General features: G+C 49.0%; 1 protein-coding gene across 9 annotated transcripts in view; it reads left to right on the top strand.

The window, feature by feature from the left end:
• PXYLP1 (2-phosphoxylose phosphatase 1) overlaps nt 1–16,647 on the top strand; it is a 69,728-nt gene that overhangs the window by 47,324 nt on the left and 5,757 nt on the right. For all 9 annotated transcript variants that reach the window (XM_060099609.1, XM_060099601.1, XM_060099604.1 and 6 more), the window contains 3 exons: nt 5,155–5,313; nt 7,428–7,554; nt 15,369–15,508. In XM_060099609.1, coding sequence (XP_059955592.1) covers nt 5,155–5,313; nt 7,428–7,554; nt 15,369–15,508 — 426 coding nt within the window. The remainder of the gene's footprint in view (nt 1–5,154; nt 5,314–7,427; nt 7,555–15,368; nt 15,509–16,647) is intronic.

The raw sequence follows: 16,647 nt of genomic DNA, 5'->3' as shown, positions 1-16,647 counted from the left end.
AGTGCTCTCTTCTGCTGGGAAGTCACACCACAAAGAAATTGCATGCCCATTGGTGCTGAGTTCATTATCAATTAAAGGTGTCTCCTACTCTGTAATTCATGTTGGCCACAGTGATGCTGTGGTCCCAGGGCACTCATCTAGGTTCATGGGGTTTTACACCTACATGGTGGAACTTGTTGTCCTTCCGTCTCTTTGCCCGCTGTTCCTTCTGACGCTCCCACAGTCCTTTTTTCTTCTGAGCTGCTGTCGGCGCGGGATCAGCAGAGTTCCTCATTGTCCTGAGGGCATCGGAGGAGCTGGGGAGGCCTGCCAGGAGAAGCAGCATCCTGCAGCGCCAGGCCCCAGGTGTGGAATCTGCTCCCCAGCCCCCGAGTCTGCCCCGCAGCCCCCTTCGAGATGAACAGGGCAAGCCCAGGACTCCTAATGGGCAAGTCAGGCAGCAGCCGGGGCAGAGGTGCCTCCAGCCCGGGTCTGCTCCTTTGCAGCCGACCTTTCCCCGGATCCCTGCGCGTCAGCCCTGGTGGGACCGACTGGCCCGGGCTTCAGAGGGATCTAGATCCAGCCTCTGCTGCCTCTTGTCTGCTGTGCTTGTCCTCCCGCGTCCTCCTCTCCTCTTCCCCGTGTTGCCAGCTTCATTTCTGCCTTTCAGTCCCAGCTGGGGTGTCTTCTCGAGGAAACCTGCTTGGACGATCCCCACCCCCCGGGCTGGTCAGGTGACTGCTTTCCCTTAGTGTTCCCACATGAGGATTCAAGAAGGTGTTTCACCAGAAGCATGGAGCACAGTACCTGGCTCAGGGCAGACCTTTAATTCAACAAGTATTTATGGAGGGCCTTCCCTGTGCTGGTTGCTTGGGGGAATATAAACTTGAAAGAGACATAGTTCTGGCCCTCTGGACATTTGGATTGGTGAGTTGATAAACTGTGGACACCTCTGCTTACATGTACTGTAGTGTGAGCTAGGAGGGCAGCAAGAACCAGGTGGGCTCATAGAAGGGGGATGTCCAAACTACTTGGGGATTCGGGGTGGACTTCCTGGAGGAGGTGACCCCTGGGATGAGTTATGGAGTTGGCCAGATCTGGGAAACAGAGGTTGGGGTGAGGGTAGAGGCATAAGCAAGAGGAGGGAAACATCCTGAAAAGCACCCTGTGGGAATGGGGGCAGCTCTGAGCAGTTCAGGACAATGAGATCCAAGGTAGGGGAGGGGACACAGGGAGACGTCTCACCCCGTGGCCTCTATGCGTCAGAACTTCCCCTGATTGTCTGGTATCTGGAGGACCCTTCAGTGGACCCCACATGGACTGATGCTGTGTCCTGGAGACTCAGGAAGGTGTGAAACAGGTGGAAGGTAATCTCAACAGCTCGTGGGCGAGGTTGACACGCCCAGATGCCAGAGGAAGCAGCAGATAAAAACTTTCTGGATGGAAGGTTTCTTTACCTGTGGCTTTCAAACCATTGCTTGCTTGAGTTGTGGGTGGTTCCTATCTTAGTCTGTTGGGCTGCTAAATAAAAATACCATAAACTGGCTGGCTTATAAACAACAGAAGTTTATTTCTCACAGTTCTCGAGACTGGGAAGTCTAAGATCAAAGCACTGGCAGATTTGGTGTCTAGTGAGAGCCCACTTCCTAGAAGGCATCTTTCGGCTATAACCTCACATGGCAGAAATGGGGGTGGGGGAGATCTCTGGGGTCTCTTTTTTTTTTTTTTTTTTTTTTTTGCGGTATGTGGGCCTCTCACTGTTGTGGCCTCTCCCGTTGCGGAGCACAGGCTCCGGACGCGCAGGCCCAGCGGCCATGGCTCACGGGCCCAGCCGCTCCGCGGCATATGGGATCCTCCCAGACCTGGGGCACGAACTCGTATCCCCTGCATCGGCAGGCGGACTCTCAACCACTGCGCCACCAGGGAGGCCCTGGGGTCTCTTTTATAAGGGCACTAATCCCATGCGTGAGGGCTCCACCCTCATGACCTAATCACCTCCCAAAGGCCTCACCCCCAAATACCATCACCTTGGCAGTTAGGGTTCAACATGTGAATCTGGGGGGACATAAACATTCAGCTTATAGCAGCTCCCAGGCGGCAGCCCCAACAAGCCTAACCCCGTGTGCTCTCAGAGAAGCCAGCAAACTGGGGGGACTCTGGGATGTGCAGGGATCCATGCCCCTCTGTCCCTGTGTCACTCATATTATCATGTCTCCTTAGCTTCGCATTTCCCTGGCCCAGACTCAAAGGGAGTGTGCCCACAGGCATGGCCAAGCGGCCAGAACCTGATACCACTTTATAACAGAGCAGAGTAAAGGATTGAGGGGTGCCGCACAGCCGGAAGGGCTGGGTCATTGATATACTGCCTTAGGACATATACTTTTCATCATTCTCTTGATCTGGCACAAATCCTCCCATGGTAAGTGACCTCTGGACACCGGAGCTATGTATTAGCAGTTCTGGGGCTTTCTAGCTGTTAGGAAGAAAGTGGCTCTAGGACCAATCAAAGGGCTAATTTGAGTTGGTGAAGGGCCAACTCGAGCTCTGTGGTTGTTGTTTTATCATAAGTAATGAACGAAAATATGCTTATTGAAAAAAAGCATATCTAGACATTATTTCTACCTATAGAATATATGTAACATATGCTTATTGTTAATCCATATCTACATATGTACGTGCGTGGATTTGTAAAACAATATAGACAGTTAGAGAAAAACAAGTGAAAATAGTTCTTCACACCCCATTCTACCCATTTCCCAAAGGCATTGTGATGGATGTCCTTGTAGACATTTTTCTGTTCATTTACATACTAAGAGTGCCTGTATATTCCATACGTTTATGGTTAATTTTTTCTTTCCACAAAAAGGCTTATATAAATATCCAGTGACTTGGTTTATTCACTTCATTTATCTTTGATTCTTTTCCATTCTTTTTAACTGTGGCAGAATATTCCACTGTGGATGTAACATTCTGTTCTGCTGATGAAAGATATTTAGGTCATTTCCCTTTTTTGTTGTTGTTGTAAACAGCGCTGCAGTGAATCTCTTTGGCCATACATCTTGGTGATGGGAATGGACATCTTTGTCGAATCGATTCCAAGAGGTAGAATAATGGGGTCATGGATAAAGCACATGTAACCTTTTAGTGGCAACTGCCAAATACTCCTTCCGAAAAGTCCTTCCAGTTTCCTCTCTCACTTGCAGTATATGGAAATGGAGGTTGCACACCCTTGCCAGTACTGATATTATTGTTAAAATATGAATTTTTAGGGCTTCCCTGGTGGCGCAGTGGTTGAGAGTCTGCCTGCCGATGCAGGGGACGCGGGTTCGTGCCCCAGTCCGCGAAGATCCCACATGCCGCAGAGTGGCTGGGCCCGTGAGCCATGGCCGCTGAGCCTGCGCGTCCGGAGCCTGTGCTCTGCAACTGGAGAGGCCACAACAGTGAGAGGCCCGTGTATCGGAAAAAAAAAAAAAAAAAAAGTGAATTTTTAGTCTGGTGAGGTGGGGATGAATCATATCCTATTGTTTTATTTTGTATTTCTTTAAGTATGTATAATGTTGAAGGTTTTTTAGTGTGTTTATTGCCACTGGTATTTATTTTTCTTTAATTAGCCCGCTTATATCCTTTATTGATTTTTCAATTGTAGGAGATCTGTGCACTTTGGATATTAATAATTTGTAATATATGTTGCAAATATTTTCCTCTCAGTGGATTGCTTATCTTTTACTTTTGTTTGTAACACCTGTTTGCCAAAGGGAAGTTTTAAATATTTACAGAAGAATTTGTAGGAGTAGCTAGGGAATTTAAGTGGATTTAGACTGGTGATTGGGCCCTGTTTTAGCTGTTGTTCAAATATATGCATATATATTATATGATGATTAATAAGCCTTTTAGAAGTTAAATGATTCATGGGCACACCTATTTCTGTGTATTTCCTCAGTTGGCGATGCTAAAAATCCAACCATTATTTTGTAGGGAGTTCCAAATTGGGAACTCTTAGAAAGACTGGGGACCACTGACCCAGAAGATGGACTTACATCTGCTTATAAATAATTGATAAAGTGTATGAACCAGGACTCATTTCACTGAAAGTAACAGAAACCCAACTCAAACTAGCTGAAATAAGACGACTTTCTCGACTTACAGAACTGGAACATCTAATGGACACTTTGACCACATCTGGACCCAGGGGCTCAAAGGGTGGATGTCCTCAGGTCTTCCTTCCTCTTTCTGATAACTCTCTTCATTTGTTGGTCTGGCTTATCTCTACTTAGCCTCATTTTCTTCCACTGCAGAGGCTGCCCATGAGCAACAGATGGCTGGGGCAGCCCCAGGTTTCCATTCTTAGAGATCAGCGTCCAGGAGAAAAGGAGCCCCTTTCCCCAGGTCTGTAGTGTACCTCTCTCAAAGAGGCAGGATGATGTGATTGACAGTTCAGCCGAACCACATGCTGGGGAAGGAGTGGTTCACCAACAGAAAGAGCAGTGGACGGACAGACAGAACAGACTGCAGGGCCCACCCATGATATCCAGCAGACAGTGGGGGAGAACCTGGTCTGGAGGCAGAGGGCGAGCTTGAGACGGCTTTCCATCCACCACGTACACCTTGGGCGGCTGCCTCAGCCTCCCCTTGGATCCCTGGCTCTCTGCTCTGTAAACTGGTCTCTTGAGGATTAATGAGCGGATGCCTGTGCTTGGGCTCCAGGGCCCACAAAGTGCAAAGCAGATGATATTAAATGAGATACGTCAGACACCTGTCTAGCACTTTGTAGGCACTCAGTAGGTGATGGTTTTCCTCCTTAGTATTTACCAGAATTCAGAGGGTGTTGAGAACGAAGTAATCGGGTTGCATGAAGTTAGTGTGTAAGTCCTTCCTCTACCACCATGGGTGAGGCCCCCTCTCTCTGGGGGGCCCACCTGGTGTTGCATAGATAATTATTGATAAGGAAAGGATAGTGGCATTGAGAGAAGGAGGCGGGGCTTGGAGGGGACTCAAGAAACAGTTGAAGCTGACCTTTTGCTACGTTGAAGTCCAGCCTAATCTGAGGGAGTGGATAGTTACGGTGAAAATCCAGCCGCCCTCTGGGCCCGTCTAGCTGGCTTGGGCACCCGATCCCCTACCCCCGCCCCCCGCCCAGGACCGTGTGTGTTGTGACTTGCTTTGCTTTCTCTGCAGTCCACCTGATCCCAGTGTCAGCAGCTAAGAATGGAGTGACTAGCAAGAATCGAAAGAGGATCATGCCTGACCCGGTGACGGAGCCCCCCGTCATGGACCCCGTTTACGAAGCCCTTTTGTACTGCAACATTCCACATGTGGCCGAGCGCAGCATGGAAGGTAGGCCTGGCTGCGCTGCCCAGCGTGGTACCATCTTCAAACAGCATCTAAGGAGCTAGACGGCTAGGGCCCAAATCTTGCAGTTGCCACCAAGCTGTGTCCTTGAATGAGTTTCCAGGTCTTCATTTCCTTGTCTGTAAAATGGGCATAACTTGCAGTCCCTACTCACAGGGCTGCTGGGAGGATTAAGTGACCTCTTTGAGCAGCACGAGGCTCATGATTAGCCCTCCACAAATGTTTGCCATCATCCTGATTATCCGTGAGACAGAAGTGGGATGGAAGGGTGGCCTTGGCTGGCCCTAGGGTGTCATCCTCAGCTAACTCCTTTCCCGGGCGGGCTCTCTCTGGGCTTAGGACCTCCACAGCATGCCCTGCTGGTGTCTTGAAGTGAAAGTGTAGGAAAATATGATTTCTATGTTGAGTTTTGCTTTTTTGAAAGTGTATCAGAGAATGATGTTGAATATTTATCTGTTTGTGTCCTGCTGTGTTTTACGAGAGGGAGATTTAAAGCAGAAGTCATTGTTTCCAGTACTTCTGTGGGCATCCCCTAGTCTGTGGATGTGCGTGAGGCTACATGAATAGTCTTTTTTTTGCTTTACAATGATGTGTTAGTTTCTGCTTTATAACAAAGTGAATCAGCTATATGTATACATATATCCCCATATCCCCTCCCTCTTGCATCTCCCTCCCACCCTCCCTATCCCACCCCTCTAGGTGGTTTTTTGATATGTTACAGTAATCAAAATCACCATGGAAATAACACTTGGAAATAGAAATAACAAGTTAATTGTGGCCAATTCCATTTAGTTATTCACCATCCACTCATCAACATACTGATTGAACACCCAGGCCAGGGAGCCTCTGTGTTAGCCTCTGGGAGGTTTAACAGGAAGACCCCACAGAGAAAGCACAAAACAATAAAACCCCAAAGCAGTACTCACTGTTACACACTGGAAAGGTGCTATGGAGAAAAGAACAGAATAGCATTAGAGAGAGTAATGGAGAGAGGGGAGAGAAGATCCGATTTAGGATGGGGTACAGGCTGGCCCCTGAAGGCGAACGACGCTTAAGCTGGAACTTTATTAAAGCATGACTGGAGTTAGCTAAGGGCAGAGTGAACATAATATCCCTCTTGGCCAGTCAACCGCAAAAGTTAAGCTCCTTAGGATGGGAAGATATAGGGGCATTCAAAGAACCGAAAAAAGAAGGCCAAGCTGCCCATCTCACTGCAGCTTGAGAGGAAGTAGCAACCAAGTGGGAAACTACTGAAGACGCTTAGGTGAGAAGGTCTGACTTATATTAAATACTTCGCTTGGCTCCTCCCAGAGGACTGGGCAGACAGAGGGAGGAGGCTTTGATGTAATCCACACAAACAGTGGTGGCGGCTTGGACGGGCAGGTGACTGGGAGATGGAAAGCAGCATACAGATTTTCACTGTGTTGGAGATAAAAAGGAAATGACTTTGGGATTGGTTAGGTCGTAAGCACCTAGCTGATCTCCCTGTGCTATGCGGCTGCTTCCCACTAGCTATCTAGTTTACATTTGGTAGTGTATATATGTCCATACCACTCTCTCACTTCGTCCCAGCTTACCCTTTCCCCTCCCTGTGTCCTCAAGTCCATTCTCTACGTCTGCATCTTTATTCCTGTCCTGCCCCTACGTTCTTCATGACCATTTTTTTTTTTAGCTTCCATATATATGTGTTAGCATACGGTATTTGTTTTTCTCTTTCTGACATACTTCACTCTGTATGACAGACTCCAGGTCCATCCACCTCACTACAAATAGCTCAATTTCGTTCCTTTTTATGGCTGAGTAGTACTCCATTGTATATATATATGTGCCACATCTTCTTTATCCATTACGTGAATAGTCTTGCCCACGTTTCACTGGAGGTCAGGTGACCCCCGCCACACCCTAGAGCCTCCCCGTGACTTCCAGGGGGCTGGGGTGTAACCAGCCCTCTCACGTTCCTCTGCCCTGCCCTGTGAGGCTAGTCAGAGGCCTCCCACCCAGCACAGCACCCTTCCACCATGGTCACCCCTCCCCTCCTCTGCGAGGTCAAAGGGATGGACATCTCCTGGGTGATAACCAGACAGTGTGCTCTCTCGCAGGTCACGCTCCGCATCATTTTAAGCTGGTCTCAGTGCATGTGTTCATTCGACATGGGGACAGGTACCCACTGTATGTCATTCCCAAAACGAAGCGCCCAGAAATTGACTGCAGTCTGGTGGCTAACAGGTAAATTGCAGTTTTCCTAAAAGTCATTTTCAAGAATCTGTTGCCTCTGTTGAAATTAAAAGGCTGACTGGAGAATTACAGAATCGGGGAGTGGCCTACACTTGTCCAGTGAGTACCGTTTGCCAGGAGTCTGATCTTCAGAGCAATCCTGCAGGTGAATCCCATTTCACAGTTGAGAGGACAGAGGCGCAGAGAGGTGAGAACACCTGTCTGAGGCCACACAGCAGATAAACTGAGATTTCAGCCCAGGCCACCCTGCTATCTGCAGTCTCCCACCCTGCTATTCTTCAGTTTGAGAAACAACTGGGATGGGGTGCAGTGAGCACTGGGTTAGGAGTCCTCGGACCCTGGCATGGCTGTTCCATTGAGGGGAGCAGGTAAGTCCCTTAGGCTCTCTGAGCCTCAGCCTTCTGTCTCTAAAATGGGGATGACGCTGCTGACCAGACAGGGCTGGGGTGAGGAGTAAGTGGGATGATGAGGAGGATGCACATTACCGGTTGCAAAGCCACAACCGGAAGACATTTACTTCTTCAACCTTTTCATTCTTCACAGGAGTAGAGACAGCCTGCCCTTGGTTGAGAGCCCTTACGATGAAAAATACTTGAAAAGAGAGTAGAAACTGTGCATGTGGACATGGCATGGCTCTAAAATGAGCGGCACAGTTAGCAATAAAGTGATGGGCCAGGCCTCAGCAAACGTGTCAGGGGACGCATAACCTCCCAAGCAGAGTTTACTGAATGAGGAGAGGAGGCGGGGGAAGTGCTCGATGGGGATGACGTTCTTTTGATGGAATGCCTTGGGTGCCAGCCTGCCCCGGGCAGCGCCAGCCTGGTGGCACCATGGATTGCCTCCCTGCAGCCAGGGCTCTCCCTTCACAGTGGACTGCAGTGTGGACCCGGGAATTCCAGGTTAACCCTTTGCATCTCAGCCTTCTTACTGTCTAATATCAAGGGGAAGATGAAGTGAACCATTTTATGTAAAAACATCACAAAATACCATGTGACTCTAGGCTTTCATTTCCTGCTGGAGGCCACGACCCTCGCAGCCTGGGGATTTACGTCTTCTTTTCTGTGTTCAGCAAGTACGGATGCATGTCCTTGTGTCCCGTGGGCTGGGAAACACCCTAGATGAAGTCTAGCCCGTGTCAGAGCACCGGGCAGTCCCTGGCTTTCTTCCTCGTCTCTTCCTCGTCTCTAGCCCTCTGTGCTGGCCTTTCTGCTGGGACCCTCGACCCCTGCCAGCCACTGCGTGCCAGCCCCTCACCCTTCAGGCCTTTGCACCCGCCGTTTGGCTTGCTGGCCCCCTTCCAAAGCTCCTTCAAGGCCCCCTGAGAGGGTACACCTTCTAGGAGACCTCTCCCAGTGCGTCAGCGGGGATTCTCTGCTTGTATCAGGCACCGCCACCGCCTCACTCAACCTGAAAAAGGGGGACGTAGGGAAGAATCTCAGAACAAAATACTTAACGACCAGACCTTAACTGGCTTAGGACTAGGCAGGGGTGGAGGCCACTTGCTGTGCTGGGTATTAACCCTTTAGTTTCTGGGCTGGAGCATCCAGGGTGGCGGGAGGACACAGGGAGGGCAGCTGGGGGGGGTGGCTTTGCTCCTTTGGGCGCAGCAGAGTGTCAGTGTGCTAACAGCTGGCACAGTCCTGCCGTTGTACAGGACTTTGAACAGCCCAGGGACAGGCGGGCCACTAGGCCACTGAGCTGGCCGGACCCAGAGCAGCCTCAAGGGCTTTGTGGGAGGCACCACGCTTCAGCCAGCAGCTCGCAGCTTCTGCTCCCCTTTCTCTGGCTGGGCTTCAGGTTCCCAGGCGTGAGAATGGGTCTGCCCCCAGGCCAGTCTGCTGTTGCTGAAGAGGTCCCTGAGCACCGTGAGGCCTCTGAGGGCCACCTGGCTGTTCCCAGGGAAGGGCCCAGTGGGCAGGGCCGCCGGGCGGCGTGCAGGCCTCCAGTGGACGCGCTGGTGCTCTATGACTTGTCCTCCCAGCATCGTTGTCTATGCTCTGCCTACACCACCGGCCCCTCAGGGCACTGAATCTTATTCCTTCCATATCACTGGTGCCCAGCCCGAGCCTGGCATGTAATAGTTTTTGGACTGGGTTGGTTGCAGAATGAATTCAGGAGCCCAGTGAGAATCACAGGTCATCATTGCCTATCATGTATCTATCACAGGAGATTTGAGTCTTGACCATGAAATCCTTTGAGGCCATTGTCACCGGTTTGATGTAGGGCAAATCCCTTCACCTCTCTGAGCCTCAGTATTCTGTCTGAGAGCATGCGGATAGTAATCCGGTAAGTCCCCTGCATACAAACAAGTGCCATTCTGAGAACGCGTTTGTAAGTCCAGTTTGTTCGTAAGTCCAACAGAGTTAGCCAAGGTACCCAAGTTTTACAGATGACACCAGACACGTGAACTAACTTACGTGATCGGACATGCGAACGTACGTTCGCATCTTTGAAAGCTTTGAAGGTTCGTATGTAGGGGACTTATCGTACCTCCCTGAAACATCCTCGTGAAGTCTACTAAGGTGATGGAGTAAAGTGCTGAGCCTGGTCCCCACTGAGAGCTTGAGAAATGGTGTTTCATTTACCAGAGCAGCCTGGAATCTCCCAGGCCCGGCCTCTTTTCCTCCCTGAGTGGTCGTGGTCACAGGGCCAGGTCGGGTCCCAGGGTCCCTCATTCTGCCACAGCCGTGACGGGGCCACTTCTGGAGCTCCCAGCTGAGAGGTGCAGTTCCTGGGGACCAGCTGCCCCAGCTGCTTCTGCCTCATTTCCCCTGGCCTTGGTCTTTTGGTCTAGTTCTATTTCATATAAATACAGTCTGTATTTTTAGGAGCTACTTTCAATCCTTTATAGAAAGTGGGTGGAGTATGCATGTTTAATTAATTAATGGCATTTAATGAATTCCATCTTTTATAACAATAAAAGTTGACTTGTCATTATAAACGCACCTTTAGCGTAAGAGTGAGCAGGACCCCCAGCTAAGGGGACCCACTCTGGGCCTCTGAACCCCCTGGGACTGTGGGATCTGGGTCACCAGCTGTGCCTGCTGCCTTCCCAGGTGCCAGTTCGGCTTCACAAATTATTAATTTTTATGGCCTCCTCAAAGGCGGAGCGTCCTGAATTGTGCCCATTACTCCCGTCTGGTGAAGGACACTGGGCTGGCGGCGGGCGCGCAGCGAGCTGAATCAGCAGGAGCCGGACACCCCAGTGTTTCCCTTCCTGAGGACACCTTCCACGACTCTCAGAGTCTTTGTAGTGGAAGCTGCCTCTTCGTGAGTAGTTGTGGGGCTCAGGAACATTGTCTGGCTGGGAGGTAGAGGTCGACTTGAGAGTTTAGCGTGTAGATGGCCGCCGAAGCTGTGGACTTGAACGGTATCACATACAGAGCCTCTGGAGTGAGGTAAGGGCCAAAACCAGAGCCCTGTAAGAGCCCCAGCCAATTACAGCACAGAGAGAAAGGAGGGTCCCAGGAGGAGATGGAGAAGTTGCAACAGGAAGGAGGCAGGAGAGTGATGTTATGAGAGCTGAGGAAGCAAGAGTTTCAGGAAGGGGGACGGGGTGGGTAATCACATCAAACAGAGCAAAAAGGTCCAGAAAGCTAAAGACTGAGAAAAGGATACTAAGTTTATCTTTTTAGAATTTCACTTTATTACTAATATAAAATAATAAATTCTTTAATTAGCATAACTTGTAAAAATCCGTGCTATGAACTTACTATGGTTTCTAGCCATATACGCTTTTTTGAATTGTGTTTCCTGGTAACAGTGTCACTGGTCTTACACCTCTTCTCTGCTTGTCTTAATGATCTGTACAGAACTCAGTAATTGCTCAGATTATGGCTAAAGCACAATAAGTTTTCTTATAGGTGTGTAGATGAGCCTTGGGGTTCCATGTATGTTTTGTGGCATAAATAGGTGTGAAAAATGCATATAAAAATGTAAACAAGACCTCTGAAGTGAATGGTTTGAAGGCTTAAGATGGTAGCACTGCTGGTTCTTTGCATTTTCAATATGAAAATAGATTTCCAATGAGAATACAGTAACGTGGGTTTTTCCTGAAGAAAAATCCATCATCACAGATATAAGCATTTCTGTGTTGGTCAGGGTAAGGCTAGGCTGCATGCTGTTATAATAAAGAGAACCAAGGAGGAATTCCCTGGTGGTCCAGTGGCTAGGACTCAGCATTTTCACTGCTGTGGGCCTGGATTCAATCCCTGGTCCGTGAACCATAAGCCGCATGGTGCGCCCAAAAAATAAAAAAGAGAACCAAGAATGCATTGGCTTAGATAATAGAAGTTTATCTCTTGCATGAAGGTCTGAGATGAGTGTTCCAGGTTGTATAACTTGGCTTTACCTGGTCATTCAGGGCCCCAGGTTCCTTCCAGGTTGTTGCTCCCAGCGTGCCCTAGGCATGTCTACGTGACTGAACCTGGGTTGCTGCAGTGCCTGAATAGTGGCCAGAAGGAAGGAAGAGAGTGTGAAGGGGGCACGCCTGTGATCTGAAAGCCTAAACACAGATTGGCATACATCCTTCCATTCCACTGGAGAACACTTAGTCACGTGGCTCTACCTGACCACTAGGACTTCAGAAATGGGCTCTAACCAAGTTCCCAAGAAGAGGAGAATAGATTTTAGTATATAGCTGTTAAAGAAAAACCAGAGCCAGAGAACAGATAAAGTAGTAAAAGCAGATCTTATTCAGGAGTTAATGCAGAGGGGTAGAACTGGACTCAGTTCCAAATACAGCACGGACAAGTGGGGTTTTATAGCCAAGGAGCAGGGTGTGGGTCGGTGGATGGGAAATTACTATGAGGAGACATCAGGGGTCAGGGGGTTCTGGCTAAACTCACTCCACAGGATTCTTACTGAAGGCAGACCAGGGTGATCAGATGCCGCCGGCGGTGAGGAATTTGATCATGTATCAAGGGTGATCAGATATCAAAAGTGGGAGATTCTGGCTAAACAGACTTAGCAGGATTCTTGCTGAAAATGGGCAATGCAAAGACAGATATAAATCCAAAGAACATGAAAGTCCAGAGATCAAGGCTTGGTTGGGAAGAGGGTTCAGAGGAGACGAAAATTTGGTCAAAGAGAGTCTGTTACAAGTAACAGTCTCACTCACAACAGCCTTTATTTTTAATATTTCCATCAAAATCTGGATACTTTCATAAACACTATGGGAACTTGCCGTATTCATTGCTACAGGTTAAGAAGGCTTGGACTTCTCCTGAAGCATCGAAGGTTGGGGCACTTCCCAGTTGAAATCATTTCCGTGTGCTTCTGAGGTATTTACCATGTGCTGGGTACCCTCTCCGCTGCAGGAATGGAGCAGTAGATGCAGTTGGCAGGACTAATCTCGGGTGGCTTTGGCTGTGGCAGCTTGAAGTGGGAATCTCAGTTGCCTGACCAGGGATCGAACCCAGGCCACAGTACTGCCCTGGCTCTTGTCTGCTTGGAAGAAAGAATTCAGCAAAGAGACAAAAAGTAGTGAGGCAAGTAAAGTGTTTATTAGGAGAGAAGATACATGTAAAGAAAGCATGGGCGGGCTCAGAGAGAGAGGAGAGAGCCGTGGGCTTTTGGGGTGGGTTAAATCACTTACATGGAGGCAGTTCTGGGTTTCCAGTCATCTTGCTTTGTCTGGCTTTGAGTCCATATCTCGTCTGGCTCAGGGCCCTACCCTGGGTGCACGTGCATCTTTCAGCCAAGATGGACTCGGGCACTAGGTTCCCTGAGAAGTTGACAGAACACATTATGGTCTAGCACCCCCTCCCCTGAGGAGCCTTTCTGCACATGCATAGCTTGGGGGTCTCCTTGACCTCCAGAATGAGAAATATGTGGTCTCTTTATCTTTTATCTCGGCAGGACTCAGCTCCTCGTGGCTCCCGCCATTATCTTTATCTTGGAGTATCTGTCCACAGGCGACAGATGTCAGCTGCTCAGCCTGGGGCCCATCTATCTCCTGCCTCAGGATCTGGTCATTCAGATCCAGGACAGGCCCAGGGACTCAGGTTACTCAGGTCTTTTGTTATTCTCTTCCATAAGTGAAGTTTTTCTTCCACGAATTGTCATCTTTCCATATCGAAAACAAGTTTCCATGAATACAGTTAGATATTAATGCATCATTAAGGAGTCAGATTCCCTGAAAACTCTCAGTAGTGAAATTTCATTTCTAAAACTGGTAGCAAAGCTTTTCTTAGATCCTCAAACATCACCAACCTGAAATAACGTCCTGGAGCGGAACATTTGACCCCTGTTGATGGATAGCCTTTGTTTATGTGGATTTGTTTTGGCAGCCTCATTATCAGTCTGGACATTTTATTTCACAGTTTGCAAATATTTATGTGTTTTAGCCTCAGGGAAAATAACACATTCTCTGTTTTTATGGAAAGCCGTAATGCCCTATAGCAATCCAGGGTGATTTATTAGACTATATACTCTATGTCAGGATTAGCATTCTCTAATTTTAAAACATATTTCTGGAATGGATTTTTTTTTTTAGCTTTATATTTTTGAAAGATAAACCCATTTGGGCAGCCATTGTAAAAGCATTGCCAAAGTTAGTTAGGCTTTCAGACAGCAGGGGTCTGCCATTAGACAATTTATCTTTGCTTCTTTTCGTGCTGATTTAGTTGGGAACTACTCTCTCTGTCCACCTCTGTTCAGCTGGAAATGTATAAACGTTCATAGGCCATTTCATTATTTAAAGAAAAGGTGTGTATACTCATAGGTCATCTCATTATTCAGAGAAAATGTGTATATATTCATGGGTCATTTCATTATTCAGGGAAATTGTGTATTAGTGACTAGAACAATAAATCTTGATTTGCCATGTGTACTTCATGGCAGAAATAGAAATAATGTCAGATCTCATAAATAACCTGGTGTGTTTTTTTTCACTATTCACCCCCACCCCACGTGCAATGAGACATATGTGCAAAATGCATAGTGAGCTGTAGAGATCTGGGTTATCTTAATCAGTTAATTTTCTTCACAGGAGTTTTTCCAGAGGTCACATAAGTTAAGGATTCAGGGCTACCCCAGTGAAGGTCGGGATGCATTTTCTAGGAAGAAGAGGCAGCATGTGGAAAGTCTTGGAAGCCTGAAAGGACAGGTGTGCAGGGCCCACAGAAGGCAGATGCTGTGCGTGGCCAGAGCACAGCATTAGGATGCACTGGGCCTCAAAGTGAGGCGGGGCCAGAGTAGACTGACGGCTGTGCGTGGCTTCTTGGGAAGGTGGCCCCGTGGAAGAGCAGTGGCAGTCGGGGTTGCCTTCTACGTCGACCGCACTGGCTGTGGAGGAGGCAAGATGCGACGGCAGGCGGGCCAAGGAGGGGCCCATGCCATCCAGACAAAAGCTGACGGAGGCAGACCCTGCTCAGGGATGCAGGGATACAGGAGAGAGGGGCAGAGAAGCCCAGGAGGGCACCTGTGCAGGGCGCAGGGGAGGGAGAAATCGAGGAGGACCCGCAGCCTTGGCTTGGCTGCCTCGGGTCGGGGGGTTGGTGGCTTCCTGGAGGGGGAGACGGGAGTGGGGCGGCCTGGGGAACCGGGTGGATGAGGTCCACCTGACTCCCACGGTGCTGAGGATGATGGGTATTTCGGTGGAGGGCGGGGTCTCGGGCTGGCCTTATGGAGTGGGGATTTTATGTGTAGGTGGTAGCGGGCATGTAATCGTGAAACTGGAATGTGCTGTTATCGTGGGTGAGAAAGGGCTTGGCTCACTTGGGATCCTGCTTGCTGAGGCTGAAATCGTCACGGACGGTTCTGGAGCACGCTAACCACTAACTCTCTCTGTGTTGCCTCTTTAGGAAACCGTATCACCCTAAACTGGAGGCTTTCGTGCGTCACATGTCCAAAGGATCCGGAGCCTCTTTCGAAAGCCCCTTGCACTCCCTGCCTCTTTACCCCAGTCACCAGCTGTGTGAGATGGGAGAGCTCACGCAGACAGGTATGTGGGGCTGCCCCTCCCCTATCAGTCTCCCACCCACTCCTGTATTTGGCGGACGCGTGTATCGGGGCCTCCTGGGAAAGACGCTGTGGGCGCAGGGGTGAGTAGGGCCTGCGCCTCAAGCAGCTGTGTGCCCACCAAGGTATCTGATTCAACGTGTGATTTCTAAATATTAAAAATAACCTTTTTTCTTATTACACAAACCATATATGTTCATGGAAGAGAAAGCAGGGAAGACAATTAAGCAAAAGGAAGAAAATTTAAAGCACTCATAATCCTACCAAAGAAATTAATAATCTTTCTTCATGTGTTTATATCTGCATGCACTCATGGGCGTGTACACACACACACACACACACACACACTCTCTCTCTCTCTCTCTCTCTCTCTCTCATTCTCACAGGTGGTATCTTCCTAAACACTGTTTGTTTGGTTTTGTTTTTTTTTTTTGTTTTTTTTTTGCTGTACGTGGGCCTCTCACCGTTGTGGCCTCTCCTGTCGTGGAGCACAGGCTCCGGACGCGCAGGCTCAGCGGCCATGGCTCACGGGCCCAGCCGCTCCACGGCATGTGGGATCTTCCTGGACTGGGGCACGAACCCGTGTCCCCTGCATCGGCAGGCGGACTCTCAACCACTGCGCCACCAGGGAAGCCCTAAACACTGTTTTGTAACCTACTTTTTCACTTAACAATATATTGAGATCATCTTTCCCTATCAATAAGTGTTCATCAACAACATCATTTCTGACAGCTGCATATTATTCCACTATGAATAGGCCATGATTTATGTAACCAGTCCCATGTTCTTAGCTACTCAGACAAAACAGCTGAAAGGTTTTAATGCACCAGATCTCAGGGAGACACGCATATGGCAGAGCCCCACTGAGCATGGAGTTTATCTGGCTTGTGTGTTCCTCACAGAAGCCCCTCTCTCCCTCTGCAGCCCTGTCCATACTGTTGTGCAACCAGTTCACTGTCAGCCTAGGTTGGTGATTTAACAGTGGGGTCACCTTTGTCGGTATGAGAAGGAACTGGTGGTCCCCTAAGAGGTTCCAGCTTCCTGCTTCCTCAGTCAGGGACCTTAAAGGACTTTTGCGTGCTCACCAGCCTTTCTGGAGGAATCAAGGCGACTGATCGGCCA

This window comes from Mesoplodon densirostris, chromosome 5 (assembly GCF_025265405.1).
Source record: "Mesoplodon densirostris isolate mMesDen1 chromosome 5, mMesDen1 primary haplotype, whole genome shotgun sequence".
Classification (NCBI taxonomy): domain Eukaryota; kingdom Metazoa; phylum Chordata; class Mammalia; order Artiodactyla; family Ziphiidae; genus Mesoplodon; species Mesoplodon densirostris.
Note: the sequence above shows the minus strand (reverse complement) of the source record. Positions and strands in the feature narration are given on the sequence as shown.